General features: G+C 56.5%; 1 protein-coding gene across 1 annotated transcript; it reads left to right on the top strand.

Annotated features, from left to right (window-relative positions):
• The first annotated feature begins 859 nt into the window (after positions 1 to 859).
• On the top strand, positions 860 to 16,556 carry PMP22 (peripheral myelin protein 22). The gene is made up of 5 exons (XM_058852533.1): positions 860 to 973; positions 1,879 to 1,979; positions 3,167 to 3,257; positions 12,416 to 12,556; positions 15,053 to 16,556. Exons 2-5 carry the CDS (start codon positions 1,902 to 1,904, stop codon positions 15,217 to 15,219), a joined length of 477 nt encoding a protein of 158 aa, XP_058708516.1. The 5' UTR covers positions 860 to 973; positions 1,879 to 1,901; the 3' UTR covers positions 15,220 to 16,556.
• The last annotated feature ends 995 nt before the right edge of the window (positions 16,557 to 17,551 follow it).

The raw sequence follows: 17,551 nt of genomic DNA on the forward strand, positions 1-17,551 counted from the left end.
TGAATCAAGACAATCCCAGGGAGGTTTGGGTTGGACGGGACCTCAAAGCCCCTCACGTGCCACACCTGCCATGGCAGGGACACCTTCCACTGTCCCAGGCTGCTCCAAGCCCCGTCGAGCCTGGCCTTGGGCACTGCCAGGGATGCAGGGGCAGCCACAGCTGTGCCACCCTGTGCCAGCCCTCCCCACCCTCCCAGGGAAGAATTTCTCCTCAATATCCCACCTAACCCTGCCCTCTGGCAGTGGGAAGCCATTCCCTGCGTCCCGTCACTCCATTCCTTGCCCCAAGTTCCTCTCCAGCTCTCCCGTAGCCCCTTTAAGTACTGGAAGGGCTCTCAGCTCTCCCCAGAGCCTTCTTCAGGCAGAACAGCCCTAAATCTCTGAGCATCCTCCAGAGCTGTGGAAAATCGCACCCTCCCTTTAGTGAAAAGTTGCTCAGTTCTACCTAATTTGGCACTCCAGTGCTAAAAAAGGACGGCTCCAAGTGCTAGAATCCCTTCAGCTCGGCCAGATGCTCGTTCCCCAAATCCTGCGCCAGGATCCTCTCCAGGGCTGCACAGACCCACTGGGTCGGAGTGAGGGGACCCCCGATGTGGAGAGTTCTGTCCCCTCCGGGCCGGTTCCGCTCAGACACCCCGGGACACGCTGTGGGACACCCCCACCTACGGGGGCTGCTCGGAGAGTGGGGCACGGCCACCTCTCCCCCGCCTTCCTGGGCAGTGGGGGCTCAGGAGAAAGGGGTGCTCGTCTCTTGTTCCCCCCAAATCTCCTCGCTGTGGGGCGGGAGCAGTCGGGGGCCGGGGCCCAGCCGGGAGCTGCCCCGTTTATAGGAGGGCGGCGGACGGCGGCTGAGCCCTCCCCTGCCGCAGACGCAAACGGGGCGGCGGCCCCGGTTAAAGGGGAAACTTGACAGCGCCGCCGCCCGCTCCGCTCCGCGCCCGCTCCGCCGCCGGCTGCTCCGCTCCGCCGCGATGTGAGTACGGAGCCACGGCCCCGTCGGGGAATGGCCACAGCGGGGGGACACGGGCTGAGAGACCCGCCGGGGGCTCGCAGCCCACAGGGAGGGGAGGAGCAGCCCCGCTCTGGGGGCTCCCTAAGGAGAGGGGTCAGGGCAGCCCCTTCCCCTCTTCACCGGGGGGAGATGGGCTGGAGAGAGCCCCTCCTGCTCGGGAGAGGGTCCAGCAGAGCCTCTGCCGGGGGAGCCGAGGGGAGGTGGGCTGAGGGCACCCCCGGAGAAGAGGGGCCGAGGTAGCCCAGGGGGCTGAAAGGGCAGGGGCTGACGCCCCCTGCTCACCCCCCCCCCCCTCTCTCCCCGGGGGTCGCCAGGGCAGATAAGACAAGGAAAATTCCCCCTGGGGTGGGGCCGACAGCATCGCCCACACTGCTGCCACGGGTGGGTGGACAATGCCCCCCCCGCCCCTTTCCCTGCGGAGCGGGGCCGGGGCAGCCCCTCGGGTGCGATGTGCCGAGCCCGAGCCCTCCCGCAGGGAACACATTCCCTTTGGAGCGGGGATCGGACCCCTCTCGGGTAAAGGGGCTGGGGGGGACCAGCCCTTTGAACGTCCCCGGGGAGGGGATTGGGAGGAGCCCCCTCGGTGGGAGAAGAACAGGCTCGGGGGGAAGGTCTCGGGGGACCCCGGGGGATATCGGGGAGCGGGCAGAGGGCTCGGACCCCTCTCCGTCGGCGGGGCCCGCAGGGAGAACCAGGGCGCCGGGCAGTGCCCCAGCAGCATCTCCCGCGCCGGGCGGGGCAGAGCGTTCCTGCTGCCCCCGGACAGACGGACGGACAGACGGATAAACACACACACACACACACACACACACACACACACACACACACACACACACACACTCAGCATCATCCCTGTCCCGCTGCAGCTCTGCCCTCCACCACCGCCGAGATGCTGCTCTTGCTGCTGGGGATCATCGTGCTCCACGTCACCGTGCTGGTGCTGCTCTTCGTCTCCACCATCGTTAGTGTGAGTTCGGATTTTCCCTGCTCCGGGTTCTACGAGGCAGGGACACATGGCGTGGCATGAGCGGGAGGCGTTGTTTTCATTTATGCCCGGCTTTACAGCCTGGTTGTTAGCAGGAAGCCTTTACTGGCCGGTTGCTGGTCTCAGTAACAGTGGAATTTGGGAATTAGGGAGTTTGTGCTGTCAGGGGAAGCTGCTGGGACGCTTGGCTGTGTTTTGTGGTAGGTGCTCAGGGCATCCACGCTGGGACAGAGAAACAAAGGCTGTTTCTCTCCTCATCCTCCCCAGGCTTGAACCCTTCATGGTTCTCATCAAGGAGCAGCCTCGGAGCACCCAAAATCCCAGCTTTTGGGGCGATGCTGCTCTTCCCTTTAATAAGGGAGGTCCACCTGCTACTGGGCTTCAGGCACCACAAACAGTCTGAGCAAAGCCCCCAGACGGGGCTGGCTGGGAACTGACTCCTCAGAGCAGCAGTTCTGCTTCCCAGCTTTTCTCCTTTGGGGCTGGGAATAAGGCACAGTCCCTTTTTCCTATCCCAACTTCCAAGGCTGAATCTGTGTGAGCAGCGGCAGGAGCGAGGGCTGGATGCAGCACAGAGGCTTCCCAGCACTGTCCCGGGGCTGCAGCCCAGTGAACACGTCAGCTGCTCGGGGAGAGGTTTGAGTTGGCTCTAAAGGCAGCTGTTCTGTGGCGCTGGTGACTTCCAAGCTTGCTTCAGCAGGGGCTTCTTTCCCTGTCTGTTTCTCTTCTTTTTTTTTTCTTTTTTTTTTTTTCTTTTTGGTGGTAATAGTCATGGAAAACGTTACAAAAATCTTCTGAGCCGTTAGGAATCACGTGGAAGCATTCAAATATCCCGGCCAGGCAGCGGGCGAGGCCGGCGAGGGGAGGGAAGCGCGGCCCCGCGGGACTCGCTCCGTGTTTAAAGATCATAAAGAGCTTCTGTTCCTGTGCCGTTGGGGCTAAAGCAGTTAAAAGCAAATATCGGGATTTACTTTCCAAACCTCTCTCTAAGGAAAAGCGTGTCCCTGGGAGCGCCTGGGCGGGCAGGCACGTGCGGGGCTGCGGCTGCTCGGTGCCGAAGCCTGGGGACACACGGCTGGCCCTGGGGACACACGGCTGGCCCTGGGGGGACACGGCCATGGGAGCCTGCTCCTCCAGGACCCTGCTCACGAGCTGTGTCTGTCCCGCAGCAATGGCTGGTGAACGGCGGGCACACGGCGGACCTGTGGCAGAACTGCACCTCCGGAACCGTCTTCCACTGCCTGGCATCCTCCTCCAACGGTGAGTGCCCCGGGGATCGGGGCTGTGTCCCCCCGGGATCGGGGCTGTGTCCCCCCGGGATCGGGGCTGTGTCCCCCCGGGATCGGGGCTGTGTCCCCTGGGATGGGGGCTGCTCCCGCCCCCGGCACCTGTGGAATCAAGAGGGATTTGCCCATGCTGGTTATTTGGGATTCTTCCTTGGATTTCCCCGCGTCCACCCCATCCCCTTGCCTGCTCTGCTGTGTCCCCCGCTGGAAGAGCACGGCTGTGCTGTGTCCCGGTGTGGGGACACGGGGCTGGCCCGGCAGTGGGGCATTGCTCCCCCGCCCTCGCAGTCCCTGAAGCTGTGCTGGGGCTCAGGACGAGGATTAGACGTGCTGCCCATGGCTCTGCCCGGCTGCCGTCGGGCTGAGGGGCATTTCCTGGCAGCACCAGGGCAGGGACACCCTCAGCTGCACTGGCGGGGACGGCTGGAGCCCTGCTGGGCGGTCTCCTGCTATCAGCGCATTTTTCCTCCTGAATGCGCAGACACGACGTGCTCTGGGCAGGGTCGCTGGGAGCCTGTCACCCTGCTGGAGGCTGTGAGGCTTTTTTTGGCACAGGTCCCTCTTGCTCTGCTTGTGAGGGGTTTGAAGGATGCCCACTGGGCCTTGAGGATACTCTGTCTCCAGAGGACACCTGGAAACGTGTCCTGCATTGTGCCGCTGGCACAGGCTGACGTTTGGGTCCTGGGGATGGCTGTGGGGGCTGTGCTGAGTGCTCGGGCCCTTCGAGCCGTGCACCTGCACTCCCGGGGGGCTGAACAGCCACCGCGGGCCCCAGCCGGGGGAAGGCTGATGTCACACTGGGTGACATCACCTTTGAACTGTTTGCTGAGGTCAGCAAGGGAGGAGAGAGTGCTGAGACACCGTGACACGCCGTTTCCAGAGCAACCAGTGGCACCAGGAACACAAAATCCATGTCAGACAGTTGGGCAAGCCCGTGCCTCAGTTTCCCTGCAAGACAGAGCTGATTCGGTGGTGCTGGGGCCAGCATTTGTTTTGTTAGCCTGGCTTTTGCTTTCCTGCGGACACAAATTCTCCCAGCGCCGTCACTGGGACACGGTCACTGTGCTGGGAAGGAGGGCCTGGGTGGGAGCAGCCCGAGTGACCCTGGCGAGGGGGGCATGGTGACACGGGGAGCATTAAACACTCCAGCAGGGTCCCTCAGCGAAGGGAGGCTGTGAGAGGGTTTTTGGAGATTCCGCTCAGAATGCCCGGCCTGTGGGAGCCCACGTGGGGAGGCGATGCCGCTGCTCCGTCCCCACTTTCCTCGCTGTCCCCGCGTGTGCCCGGGCTCTGCTCTCGCTGCCAGCGCCGCTCCTACCCCGGCGCTGGTCTCTGCTGACGCCTGGTGGTGTCCGGGCCAGCCGGGAAAGCGCCTGGATCGCATCCCAGGCGAGGGAATCGCATCCCAGGCCAGGAGCCTTCTGGAGCAGCGTCCCGCATCAGCAGCCGGCTGCGCTGGCTGGTGCAGCGTCGGCAGCCCCGCTTCAGAGCCAGTCATGCGAGCTGCGAAAGTGCTGAGCCCCTGCTTTGTAATGAAAGGCAGCTCTGCCCCTAGGAGTCCCAGAGCCCAGCACTCTAAAGCTTCCCCAAATCTGCTTTCCAAACCTGCACCGCTCTTTCTGGATGTTTACGGGATGCTCTGTTGGGGATGAGAGGGGCTTGTCCAAACTGCGGTTGAGTGATTTCCACACACCCAACGGGAGTGTCCATGGCCTGTTCCCAGAGCTGCTGGAGCCTTTCCAGGGCTGATTTTTCATCATTAGAGGGACCATAGTCAAGATAATCCCGTTGAAAATACAGCTGAGCAGCTGAGTTGTGTTGATAGCCCTGATTTGGTGGAAGGGGTCACTGCCCATGGCACGTGGGTGCAGTATGATCTGTAACGTCCCTTTCAACCCAAAGCATTCTGGGATTCCAGATAAAGTGCCCCGATGAGCTGCTCTTTGAGTAGAAGTTCACTATGATCAAGGCTTAAGCAGCTCTCTGACAGCCTCACCTACCCAAAGGTTCTGCTTCTCAGGAGAAGGGGGTTTTGCTTGGATGAAAGCTTGTGTCCCATTCACCCTGCAGTCAGCGTGTGGGAGCAGTGCTGCTGAGGACCTTCTTCATATTGTGGGACACTGGATGCAGGGTCCAGAGCCCACCACTGCTGTGGGAACAGAAAATCAAAGGAGATTTCCTGGGCTTATGTAGGGCTTTTAAGGTCTGTTTGTAAAAAGAGCAAAAATTCCACATGGTCTCTTTTCCAGTGGGTCCTGCTTGCTCCCAACCCTGTCACCGCTGCCAGGTTGTGCTGTCAGCCACTCTTTGGAGCAGCAGGGTGGTCACAGGGCAAGGACACTGTGGCAGAGCCACCTTCCAGGCTCACGCTTGTCTCCTGCCTCATCCTCACACCCCTTTCCTAGGAATATGCTTATTTTCAAAATAAGGAATGTTCCCATACAAATACCACAAACCATCCTTGGTCACAGCTCTCGGAACAGAGGCTGTGCTGCAGTGGGCTCCAGAGAGCCATAAAAATTCATTTCCCTGTGCCTAGGAAGGTACTGAATGGTTAATCTTGAAGTGCCAAGATGCTCTGGGGAAACAGCAATGAATCCTCATCGGGAATTTTGGCTGAACTTTCAGTTTTTACACAGGGGCAGTTTTTGCTCTGGCCATCACAATGGCCTCCAGGGTGTGGTTATTTCTTCTTCTCTTTTCAAAAGGCAGTGGGACTCAGTGAGTGGAATTTGGGAATTAGATGGTGCTGGGTCACCCGTGTTCATCATGGATGGGGACTTTGGGGGGTGGTGCTGCTGCAGTGGCCCTGTGGTGTCAGCTGAGCCTCCCCTGTCCTGTCACACAGGCACCCTCCTCTTGGTGACTTTTGTGTGGATGCCCCACAAGAAGCAGAACTTTTAAATCTGTCTGCCAGGAGGATTTGCTTTCGTTTCACCCTGGGGCAGGTTCTGGGCTGTGCTCCTCACCCTGCACATTATCTCCTAGGAATGGGGCAGGCAGCAAAGCAAGGCCAGGGCTGAGCGTTGCTGCCAAGTGAGGATTCGGGACACCAGCAGCCCCTGGGGATGGGCTGGATTGGCCAAATTCCTCTTGGCAGGGCTCGGCCCCTCTGTGTCAGAGGGCTGAGCCATCCCAGCAGGAGTCCAGGGCACATTCCCACTCCTTCTCCGCGTACAACCGCCTGCTTGTTGCTTTGATGTTTGCATTTGCTGTTAGATAATGCTTTTTTTCTTCAGGAGGATGAGAACTATGGAAAAAATGTTGCAATCTTTGCTTCGTTTGCGCTGTCAGACATTCCTGGAAAAGACTTATCTCAGGAATTCAGCTCTGAATCCCGGGGCTGTGGGTCAGCAGGGCCGTGTGCCAGCCTGGCTTGGGGCACGCGGCTGGGCCCAGCAAGTGCTCTTGAGGAGATTCCATCCTGTGTTCACATCTCCAGACAGAGATATTTTTTCCTCCAAAAATGGCCTTTTCTTTCTGCAGCTAAATGTTTTATGCAGGAAAGAAGTCTTCTTTTCCACTATGCTCTACTCTGATTGTGGTGGGAGTGCTGAAAGTGGGGAGGCAATGGGGCCATCCGTGGAGATCCCCACATCCTTCGGAATGGCAGGGAACATTTCTCCTGTTGTCTTCTCACAGTTTCTCCTGCAGCTGGCTTGTCCACAGGCAGGCTGGTGATTTGGGGCTGTTTTAAAGAGAAAAGAAACTCCTGAACCTTGGGGTGTGCCTAGCTGCCACTTACCAATCTCCAAGTGCTGGGGGCCCTGTGATGGCCACAAGCAAAGCCCAGGTTGTTGCCCAGAGCAGATTTTATTAATAATTTCATTAACAATGGGTGACACTGAGCAGGGCTGAACCCTCTCTGCCAGTTCTGGGGGACTGCAACTCGTCCCTTGGTGTTCACAGGATCCCAGACTGGTTTGGGTTAGGAAGCACCTGAAAGCTCACCCAGTGCCACTCCTGTCATGGTAAGGACACCTCCCACTGTCCCAGGCTGCTCCCAGCCCTGTCCAGTCTGGCCTTGGACACTGCCAGGGATCCAGGGGCAGCCACACCTGCTCTGGGCAACCTGTGCCAGGGCCTGCCCATGCTCTCAGTAAAAAATTTACTCCTAAAATCTAAAAATTTCCTATTCCAAGAGAATATTTTATATTTCAGATCAGTTTGTCCCATAACTTTATTGCCTTCAATAAGAAAGGGATTTCTTCTGCTTAAAGCCATTTTTTTATTGTTGCTGGTTCTTCTTACAGAGAGCATCTGATAAGGAGAGGTTGGGAACAGGTGCTGTTTTTTTCTCAGCTGCTCCAGATGTCTTTGGCTCTCATTTTTTTCTGAAAGGTGGGGTTAGACAACCTTCCCTGCCCTATTTGTGTTCTGGCCCATGGAGGAACGGGAGGAAGAAGGCAACGTGGGCAAACAATGACTGTCCAACCAGAAGAAAGGGTGGGGGAGTCCCCTGCAGAGTGTGGTGCTGGAGAACCCTTTGACCAACCTTTTTTGGGCTTTGGATGTCCCTGTGGGAGCAGTGACCCTGTACCAGGTCTGTGGGCCTGAGCACCACTGCTTCCCACTCCTGCTGCCTGGACTGGACATCAGCGGGAGCTGGCTCTGGAGCCCTTGAGAGGATCTGGGCATGGAATGATGGATCTGCCACCTCAGCACAGGCCAGCAGGAGGCCAGAGCTGAGGGCCTGGGAAAGGAACTGCCTTGGGCTTTGTGGGGCTGTTGGAAGGAGTTTTCGTGGTGCCAACAACTTTCTGCTGCCTCAGCTGCATCAGGAGTGGCCTGGGACGGGATGGGAGCTCCAATGGGATGTTGGAGCGTGGCAGCTCTGGAGAGCTCTGGATGTCCTGGCTTCATGGACTTCTTGAATGGACCTTCAAGAAGGAAAGGGAGGAGAGCTGAGAGGAAAAGAGGAGGAGAGGAGAAGATAGAGGTTTGAGGGGCTCATCTCCATCTGAAGGAGCTGCAGAAGAGGAGCAGGAGGCCTGGGACAGGACTGGTAGCACTGTGTTCAGTCACTGCCTCCCTGCAGCCCCAGGGTTTCCTCTGCTCATCCTCTGTCCCTCACAAACACCTTGGGAGCTCTTTAGAATCCCCCTCTGGTGGTGGGATTTCCAGGAATACATCGATCCAGCACAATGTGGTCGTTCTCAGGGGCTAGACATGGGAGGATTGGAAAGGAGCAGCTGTTGGGAGCCAAACCTCCTCCAAGGTGCTGCTGCTTTGAGCATCCGGCAGCACCAGCCGGGAATGTCTGACTGTGCCAGAGGCAGGCTGGGCCACAGCAGGAGAAAGCTGCAGTGGAGCTGGATTTTCCCTGGATTTCACCTGGGACTGCGCAGTGGCTCAGCTGGACAGATGGGGAGGAGGTGTCCCCTCAGGAGAGGTGTCCCCTCAGGAAGCTGTCCCACAGGAAAGGTGTCCCCACAGTCCTGGGGACAGGGGCATGGGGGGTCTGGGCTGTGCAGGGCAGCACCACTGGCACCTGAGCTGTTCTGACCTTGGGACCTCTGTGTGAGCTGCAGCCTGGGGCGTGCTGCAGGTCAGCTGGTGTTCCTGCATCTCCAATTCACCCTTTTCCAACCCTCTTCGGGGTGTTTGAATATCAAAACCACTGTAAGTCCCAGTGTTTTACTGCAACCTGGCCATTTCAGACGGCAGGATGTGAGCTGGGCTCAGGATCTTGGTCAGGTCTTGACACTTGAGAGTGTGCTCTGGAGAAACTCTGCTCAGAAAACGTGGCTTTTGCTGGCAGCCCTGTGTTGGTCCCTTTGTACCTGTGCTGCTCCTGACCCTGCTGAGATGTAACTTGCAGCATGGAAGCAGCAGGTTTTACAGCTGGGGGTATGAATTTCCCTCCCTCCAGCTTTGGCTGTATTATATGCTACAGTTACCTCCCTAATGGATGTTTTCCTCTCTAGAAGTGGTTGCTTTTCAAATGTACAGAGCATACACACTTGGCAAAAGGAAAACTCCCATCTGCAAAACGTTCCCATCAGCTGCAGATCCCAGCACGGCGGGGTTTTTAATGCACAGCACTAATTTAGGGAGCTCTTAGAGCAGTGGGTAAGCTGAGTGCTCAAGTAAGTGTCTTCAGTGTGCACTTTGTTTTTCCTCTTTGGCTGGGGCCAAAGGTGGGGGGTGTGAATTAAACCCTGGGGAAGCAAAGCCTGTCCCTGAAGGCCTCTGCTCCTGGCCAAGGGCACGTTTTTCCCTGCCCCGTCAGTCCTGTCAGGGCATAAAACCTCCCTGCAAGCAGGGCTGGGTTGGCTGCTGTCTCTCTGGGAGATTCAACTGCAATTTCTGCTCTGGGTTCCAATTTCTGCTCTGGATTTCTTTCATGCTGGATTTTAGGGCAGTGAAATAACAGTTTTTATCATCTCAGGGCTGAAGTCTTCTCCCTGCTGTTGTAAATAGTGCAATGAACAAATCAGGGCTTGCAGAACTTAAGGAAAATTCAGAGTTGTTTTGTAAAAACTTCTTGCTTTGTCTCTGGTGCCTGAAAGGGCTTAGAGCCCACTCCCACCGGGTTGTCTCTGGAAGTGGTGTGCAGGGTGTTATCTATCCTTTCCATGCTGCTTCCTTTTCTTCTTCCTCCTGAAGAACAAAGATATAAACACAGAACTGAGGAGATGCAGGGGAAAAATGGGATAACCAGCTCGCTGCCCAGGGGAAACCACAAATAACAGCCTGGGAGTAAACAGTGCTGACAGCCCAGCTGCAGCTCCCTCTGCGACACTCACTGTGTTTGAAATCCTGAGGGCTGGACACAGCACTGACAGCGCAGGGGTTAAAGGCACGTGGGGCTGAGGAGGTAAAAACCCTACCTGCACTTATAGGTGTGATTTTAAGTGTATTAAAGGCAACTAGCTGTCCTACTCCAGCTGGAGTCTGTGGGCAGCTGCCATGGAGTTAATGGAGCTCTGGAATTCACTTTCCTGGCCTCAGCCCTGTGCTGGGATCCTGCCTTTGTTTTCACAAAGGAGGCCAGCAAAAGTCAGTGGAGGGCTGGATGTGAGCAGGCTCAGAGCTCTGGTCTGTAGGATCATCTCCTGATTTCCCTGCTCTCAGGCTGGCTGCCCAAACCCTCCAGCCACGGTGAGCTCCCCCCTCAGCACTGCCTTTCTCTGCCTCTGACATGGCTCTTTATTACAATGGGATTTTGCAAAGCCCCTATAAATCATTTGCATTCAGAACCAAAAACCAGGCAGGGGAGGCGGATGCAATTAAAGGGCAGCTCAGCTCAGCTTTCCGTCTAGACAGTTCTCTCCTAAAATAACCAGCAGTGGGAGCATCCACCTCCGGCAGAAAGGGCTCCTCTCGGGCCAGATCCTGTGGCCTTTGCAGTCACAAAAGACTTGGCTTTCTGTTCCTGGATGAAACTGCAGGGCTTGGCTTTGGCTTAGCTGGTGCACGGAGCTGGACACAGCTGCAGGGCTTGGGAAGGGGTGAGAGAAGAGCTCAGCATCCCTGAGCTGGGATGGGAGTCTGTCTGTGCTGAGGAGTGGAAGGAGGTTCAGCTCAGCAGCTGCACATCCTCCAAGCACTTCTCTGGTCTGATCTGAGCAAGGATTTATGATGGTTTTATTGGTGCTGGAACTGCCTCATCCCATTTCCCACTGGTGGAAGACAGCCGGAGCTGAAGGGGCTGGTGGGGCTGAGGCTGCCTGAGATAGGGGAAATACACTGGACATTTTGTGTGTACATTGCAATGAAATCCACCCTGGGATTTCCTGGAAGCAACACTAGCTGCTCCTTCCTAAGGAATGGCAGAGCTGGCACACAGGGAACGCGGCACTCTGGAGCTGGAGAACGGTTTGTGATGGGAAGTGTGACAGGGAGGGGAAGGACCAGGCTGGCTGTGAGCAGCAGGGGCTGCTCTGGGTAGTTGCAGAGCTTTGGGAGCAGGGACTGCCTCTGCTCCATTGCCTGCACATCCAGAGACAAGAGGCAAAGACAAGGGGTAGATATCCTGGCCCCAAGTCAAACACAGACGTGACTGAGAGGCACAGGATGTTCCCTGCAGCCCTGGATTTGCTGGGAGTGCCCATGGATCACCTCTGCCATCCCAGCTGGAGGCTGTGCCTCACTCTCTGCTCCTAACTCTGCTCTCCCCTCCGTGAGCGCTGCTCGCAGGGATTTGCTGGGGATGTGGTCGCTGCTCTGGGGCAGACACTGCCCTGGACAGTCTCAGCTGCCTCGTTTGCTGCTCCAAGGTCGGGGCTGGCGGAGCTGAAGGGCAGCTTCATTTGGGAGTTTTGCTCCAATTCTGCAGGTAGGGGACTGAAATCGGTGGGAGTAAAACATTGGCAGGCACACAGGACTGGGTCTGAGGCTTCAGTGCTGCCTAATCCCATCCAGCCCCAAGCAGGATTTTTCTGTCTTTCACTGTGTGGTTTGTGCCTCAGTTTACCTGTATTAGTCCTGCATTTTGATTTCAAGCCTTATAAAGAAGGAGGCAGGCAGAGGTATCCGTGAGCACTGCTTCTTTCTGTCAAGCTGCAGCAGCTCGTGGCATGGAGCTGCATTCTGTTTGTTTATTTATATTTTTTTTTACGTGGGGAGTTACACACCCACTAAGGCTGGAAATAGCTAAACAGTGACTCACACGGGCTGGTTTAACTGGTCTGCTCTGGGCCACAGCTGCTCTTGGCAGCTGGGGAGGACTTCCCAAAGGTTCAGCTCCACAGGGGCAGAGGGTGTTTTCGATCCCGTGTGTTTATTTGCCCTCGGGGCTCGGCCAGCGCGGTGTCCCAGAGCTTGTTGCACATGGCTTTGGTGTTTGCAGCACAGATGAAGAGCGGCCTGGCGCGGAGCTTGGGGAGAGGCTCTGTCTGCTTTGTGTAGCTCAGGGTTTTTGTCTCTGTTCTGTTTTGTGGTAAATTCTCCCCAGGCAGTGCCCAGGCCTGTGGTCTGTTGTATTCCAGCAGCTGACCCGTGGCACCCGCATGGCACCCGGATCCCAGGAGCAGCCCGTGCTGGGGATCTCAGCAGCTGGGGCAGCACTGGATACGGCCCAGCTGCCCCAAACCCTGCAGGAGCCAGGGTGGGTGGTGGCCTGGCCATGGGCACAGCAGGGGCTGCATGGTGCCCAGGCTGAGGTGTCGTCTGTCTGTCTGTCTCCAGAATGGCTGCAGTCTGTCCAAGCCATGATGATCCTCTCCGTCATCTTCAGCGTCCTGTCGCTGTTCCTGTTCTTCTGCCAGCTCTTCACGCTCACCAAGGGTGGCAGGTTCTACATCACTGGAGTCTTCCAGATCCTGGCAGGTGAGTGGGGCTGAGGGGTGGCACTGTCAGCAGGAACAGGGCCTGGAGGGAACAAGCAGCTCTGGGGCACATCCGGGGCACCGAGGGGGAAGGGAAGGGAAGGGAAGGGAAGGGAAGGGAAGGGAAGGGAAGGGAAGGGAAGGGAAGGGAAGGGAAGGGAAGGGAAGGGAAGGGAAGGGAAGGGAAGGGAAGGGAAGGGAAGGGAAGGGAAGGGAAGGGAAGGGAAGGGAATAATTTGGGGGTGTTGATGTCTCACACTCCTGAGATGGATCCAGCTCTTGGGCTTTTGTGCATCCAGGCTCCTCTGCCCTTGCACAGGGAAGGTGCAAGAAGGTTTCTGTCCCAGCCAGGAAGGCGCTGGAGGGACAGGACACCAGAGCCACTGGGGCAAAGCTGAAGGGAGTGGAACAAGAGCTCTGCCTTTTCCCCAGGGCTCAGGTTTGGGTGTCCAGGGTGGCTGTGCTGGCTCTGGGACCCTTCACCAGGCTGGGTGAGGCTTCCACAGCTGCTGGCGGGGTGGGGAAAGTTGTGACGATCCTGTTTTGGCAAAAGAGGGCTCAGTGATTATTTATAAACTTGCCATGAGGGGGCCTGGTGCTTTCCCCATGAGCACAGAGCCCTGGAGCTGCAGGGTGAGCTCTGGCTTGGACTGTCAGCTGCTATTTTTAACTCTTTGAGAACTCATTGCTGGAAAGGAGCCACAGCTCACGTTCCATGCTGCAGTTCCCCAAGTACTGATGCTGTAAAGCCACTGGCTCTGTTTATGTTTGCATTTATGAAACCAGTGGAGAGGATTTTCAAGAGTTCAGGCTAAGAAATGTAATGGTGCTTCAAGGTCCTGGCTGCATTAGGACAGAGCGTCTGGGAAGGAGACTGATTCTTTCCTGGAGCTTTAGATGTTAAACTAGAAGTCACTCAAGGTCCTGCTACTTTAGCATTCATTCACTGAGTTTAGACAGTTTCTGGGCATCCTCTAACCAACTGGCCCTCCCAAACCCTGGAGAAATCCAGAGCTAACCTTTATTGGCATTAAATCCATGAGGAGTGGATCTGCTTGGCTACAGCACAGGTGGAGTTCAGATCTCTGGAAAGGGATGTATGAAAACCCCTTGGAGCCATGGAGCCAAGGAGGGGAAATGGGCATTAATAATGCAATTACCTGCCTGAGAGCTTCTCTGATAGACCTGGGAGAAGAAGGCTTCTCTCTCCTGAGTGACTGCTGGTGAGTCGTCATTGTCAGAGGAGAAGCAATAGGGGTTGCAGCCCTCCTGTCCATGCTGTGCTAGGTGTCCCAAGGGGATGCAGGGTCAGGCCACTCTGTTTGCCTCCGGCTGGCCAAATCCCTGCTGTGGACAATTGCTGCTGTATGTAGCCATCTGGAGGTGACTGCGTGGCCACACGCCTGTCCCCTGTCCCCCAGACAATGGCTGTGCTCTCTGTGCATGGGTCGGGCAGTGGGAGTTGGCTCCCGTGCTTGGAGAATGGAAACTGCTCCAGCGGCGCCTTAATGAAGTGAATTCCCACTTGTGCACTTTCTCCAAACAAAAGGAGCAGTGTCAAGTGGAATTACAGCTCAAATATCACGGTGCTGAAATGTAGGTGGTCCTGAGGTCCGAGCAGGGGATTTGGAACTCGGCTCCAACAACAGCCCCACGGCTGGATAATAGAACTACTGGGACTGACTCAAAGAGCTTGTTTGGGGCAGGAATAGAGGTGGCTTTGTGTGAGCCCCGGGCAGTGCCCACCCCTGATGGGGGGGGGTTTGCGACAAAGCTTAAACGCTGCCCACCGGGGCTGGGCCTGGCCAGACACGGGGCCTGGGACCTGCACAGGCCCTGGCTGCTCAGGGGTGCCAGGGAAGAAGGAGAGCCATGGGCACGGAGGGGTTTGCAGGGAGCCGGGGTTTCAAGGAGCAGGGTTTTCAAGAGTAGGGTTTTTTTCAAGGAACAGGGTTTTCAAGGAGCAGGGTTTCCTGGGAATGAGGTTTGAAGTTCAGCTTCTGGTGCAGCAGTGAAGGATTGGGGTCACAGCCAGATCACCCTGAGGCCCAGTTGGGTTTGTGGCTTTTATCTCCTAGGGAGGGGATACAGAAACCCTTGCTTTGAAAGGCCAGCTCCGTGCCTGACCTCTCGCAGCGCTGCAGGGACCTGGCTCAGGCCAGGATTTCAAGCAGGGCTCCAGGGGAGTGGGGTTGGTCTGGAGCAGCAGCCCTGATCTGGGGCTGCCTGAGGGATGGCTTAGCCCAGGTGATGCTCCAGCTTTGTCTGCTCCGGAGCCTCTGGCTTTCCGTGTTGAGCATGGCAGAGACACCCCCGCTCACCTCCAGCCAGGCCAGAGCCTACAGCATCCCCTCCCCAAATCTGGAGATTCACAGTGTTCGGGGGGACAATAACAAAGCCAGCTCCCATGCTGACGCTGGTGTTGGCCTGTGTGGCTCAGGTTCCCTGGGGACCTGGCCATGCTGCAGCACTGACGCATCCCCGTGCTCACCCGCAGGGCTGTGCGTGATGAGCGGCGCTGCCATCTTCACAGTGAAGCACACAGACTGGCACCAAGCCTCGGAAAACACCTCCTACGGCTTTGCCTACATCCTGGCGTGGCTGGCCTTCCCCCTGGCCCTGGCCAGCGGCATCATCTACGTCATCCTCCGGAAGCGCGAGTGACGCCGCGGGACGTGGCCTGGCGTGGCCGGGGCATTCGCGACGTCCTCACAGGAGACGCAGGCGGGCCACAATAGACGAGAAAACGGAAAAGAAAATTAACCAAAAAACCCAAAAAAGGAATAAACCTTCCCATCCAAACCAAACCCAATCGACCCCCAGAGGAAACACTCAAAGGGTTCCTTGTTAATTGAAGATGTATATAGTATCTGTGGTTTAAAAAACCTATTTATAACACTTTTTACATATATGTACATAGTCTTGTTTGCTTCTGTTGACCATGCGCTGTTTTAAAGCCTGAAGCAAGTGCCTAAGAACTCTCACTCCTAACAGTGTAACAAGAGCGCAGTGATTTTTTTCTAATGCAAAATCCTCTTTGAGCTGAACTCTCCTGTCCTGTCCCAGCCCGTGTTGACCCATCAGAACCCCAGCTCTGGTTTTAGGCTGGCGTGGATCGGTCACACCTGGTTCCGCAGCCGAGGGCTGGGCCCTGCTCCTGCCACATGCTGTGATCCAAAGGGCACGTCCAGATCTGACGGGAGATGTTTCCAAAAGGTTTGAAGGATTCCGGAGCAAAGGCCTTGATTGCCCCAAGTGCCTAAATGACTTATGTGCCTAAGTCCCACTGCCTTGCCACCACACCCACTGGAATTTGGGCTTTTAAATCACTTAGGTCAAGCTGCAATCCAGGCCGGGCCATCCTCCCTCGCTCGGCTGCCGGGGTTGGGCTGTGCCGAGCACTGGGAACTGCTGCTCCCAGCCTGGAGCGTGCTCTGTCCTTGCCGTGGAGCTCAACTGCCCTGAGACAGCAGCCAGCCCAGCCTGTCCCTGAAATCCAATACCAGATGTATGAAATGGTGCTATCTATTTACCATTCCTTATCCTAAGCCATTTAACCTTCGTCACTGGAAATTCAGTTAACGACCTTGAGGTAAACAACCAAGCTAGAAATGAGAAATAATTCTGTGTAATATAAATAAGCTATAACTGCTTTTGTACTTAGATTTGCTCTTTACTATTATTTTTAATAAAGCATTTATAACCAAGATTCCTTTTTCCCCTCCATGGTGCAGAGGAACAGAAGAAGCTCTGGCCTGAGCCCATGGGGCTCTGGCACCGGAGCGAGATGTGAGTCCTCTGTCTGTCAGCAGTGAGTCTGGCCATGAATGGAACAGGCATCAGCACAGACCCCAGGCTGCCTCTGAGGACTCCAGACACTGTTGCTTTTTTTCGTTAATTTTGGGGTTTTTTTGGCATTCTACTTTTTTTTTCTTTGCTTTTCTGATTTTATACCAACTGTGTGAACTAAGAAGCAATGAAATAAAAGTCAGAATAACTCAGGTGCTTCTGCTTTTTGGGGGCTTAGAGGTGGACTCTGCTCCACCAGCCTGCTTGCACAGCCATCCCATGGAATCATAGAATACCAGAATGGTTTGGTTTGGAGGGACCTCAAAGCCCACCCAGTGCTACCCCTGCCATGGCAGGGACACCTCCCACTGTCCCAGGCTGCTCCAAGCCCAGTCCAGCCTGGCCTTGGGCACTGCCAGGGATTCAGGGGCAGCCCCAGCTGCTCTGAGCACCCTGTGCCAGCCCTCCGCACCCTCACAGTGTATTTATTTTCCTGTGTGCTCATTTTGCTGAGCTCCAAGCCCAGGAGGGGATACCACTTGCTGAAGCAGCACTGGAGCCCCTGTGAGCTGCAGCTCTAGGACAAGAGGTCACCCTGGGTCCTGCTGGGGTTGGCACCTGGAAGGGGGGACAAATCTTTCCCTTCTGAGGAGCAGGCAGGATCACAATTCCCTGTGGGGAAACTAAAGCTATTGAGTGGCATCGATTCAGGCCAGCACCTTGGACTTGCAGGGCTGCTTTGTGTCAAGGATGCAGTTTTGGAAGTGCGTGGAGCAAAAAGACTTTTCAAAGAAGAAATGAGGTGAAGGGTTGAAAACCTTTTGGAAAGGGTCTGAAGGGAGACAGCCACTGATTCACAGCAGAGTTGACATCCTGTCCCCCAACCTGGCGTGGAGCTGTGTCAGGGGAGGGTTTGGCTGGGCACCAGGGGAAGGTTCTCCCCCCAGAGGGTGATAGGGCACAACAGGTTCTCCAGGTGTCTGTGCAGGGCCAGGAGCTGCACTGGATAATCCCTGTGGGTCCCGTCCAACCCAGGATACTCCGTAATTCCCTGGAACTCTCTCGCTCGGGCTGACTCGGGTGGGTTGATGTCACACCGCTGCCCTGACTCTCCACCGGGGCTGCAAACACAAGGCACAGCTGGGTGGGATGGGAGCTGCTGGGTGACACCCTGCACCAGGGCACTTCGGCGTCTCCTTTGCCCATT

The sequence above is a fragment of the Poecile atricapillus genome, chromosome 17 (assembly GCF_030490865.1).
Source record: "Poecile atricapillus isolate bPoeAtr1 chromosome 17, bPoeAtr1.hap1, whole genome shotgun sequence".
Lineage (NCBI taxonomy): Eukaryota > Metazoa > Chordata > Aves > Passeriformes > Paridae > Poecile > Poecile atricapillus.

Excerpts from the sequence above, each read along its gene's own strand:
- PMP22 (XM_058852533.1), top strand. The coding sequence starts at position 1,902 with ATGCTGCTCTTGCTGCTGGGGATCATCGTGCTCCACGTCACCGTGCTG. Across the intron at positions 1,980-3,166 it reads TCGTCTCCACCATCGTTAGT|CAATGGCTGGTGAACGGCGG; the intron begins GTGAGTTCGGAT and ends TCTGTCCCGCAG. Across the intron at positions 3,258-12,415 it reads CCTGGCATCCTCCTCCAACG|AATGGCTGCAGTCTGTCCAA; the intron begins GTGAGTGCCCCG and ends GTCTGTCTCCAG.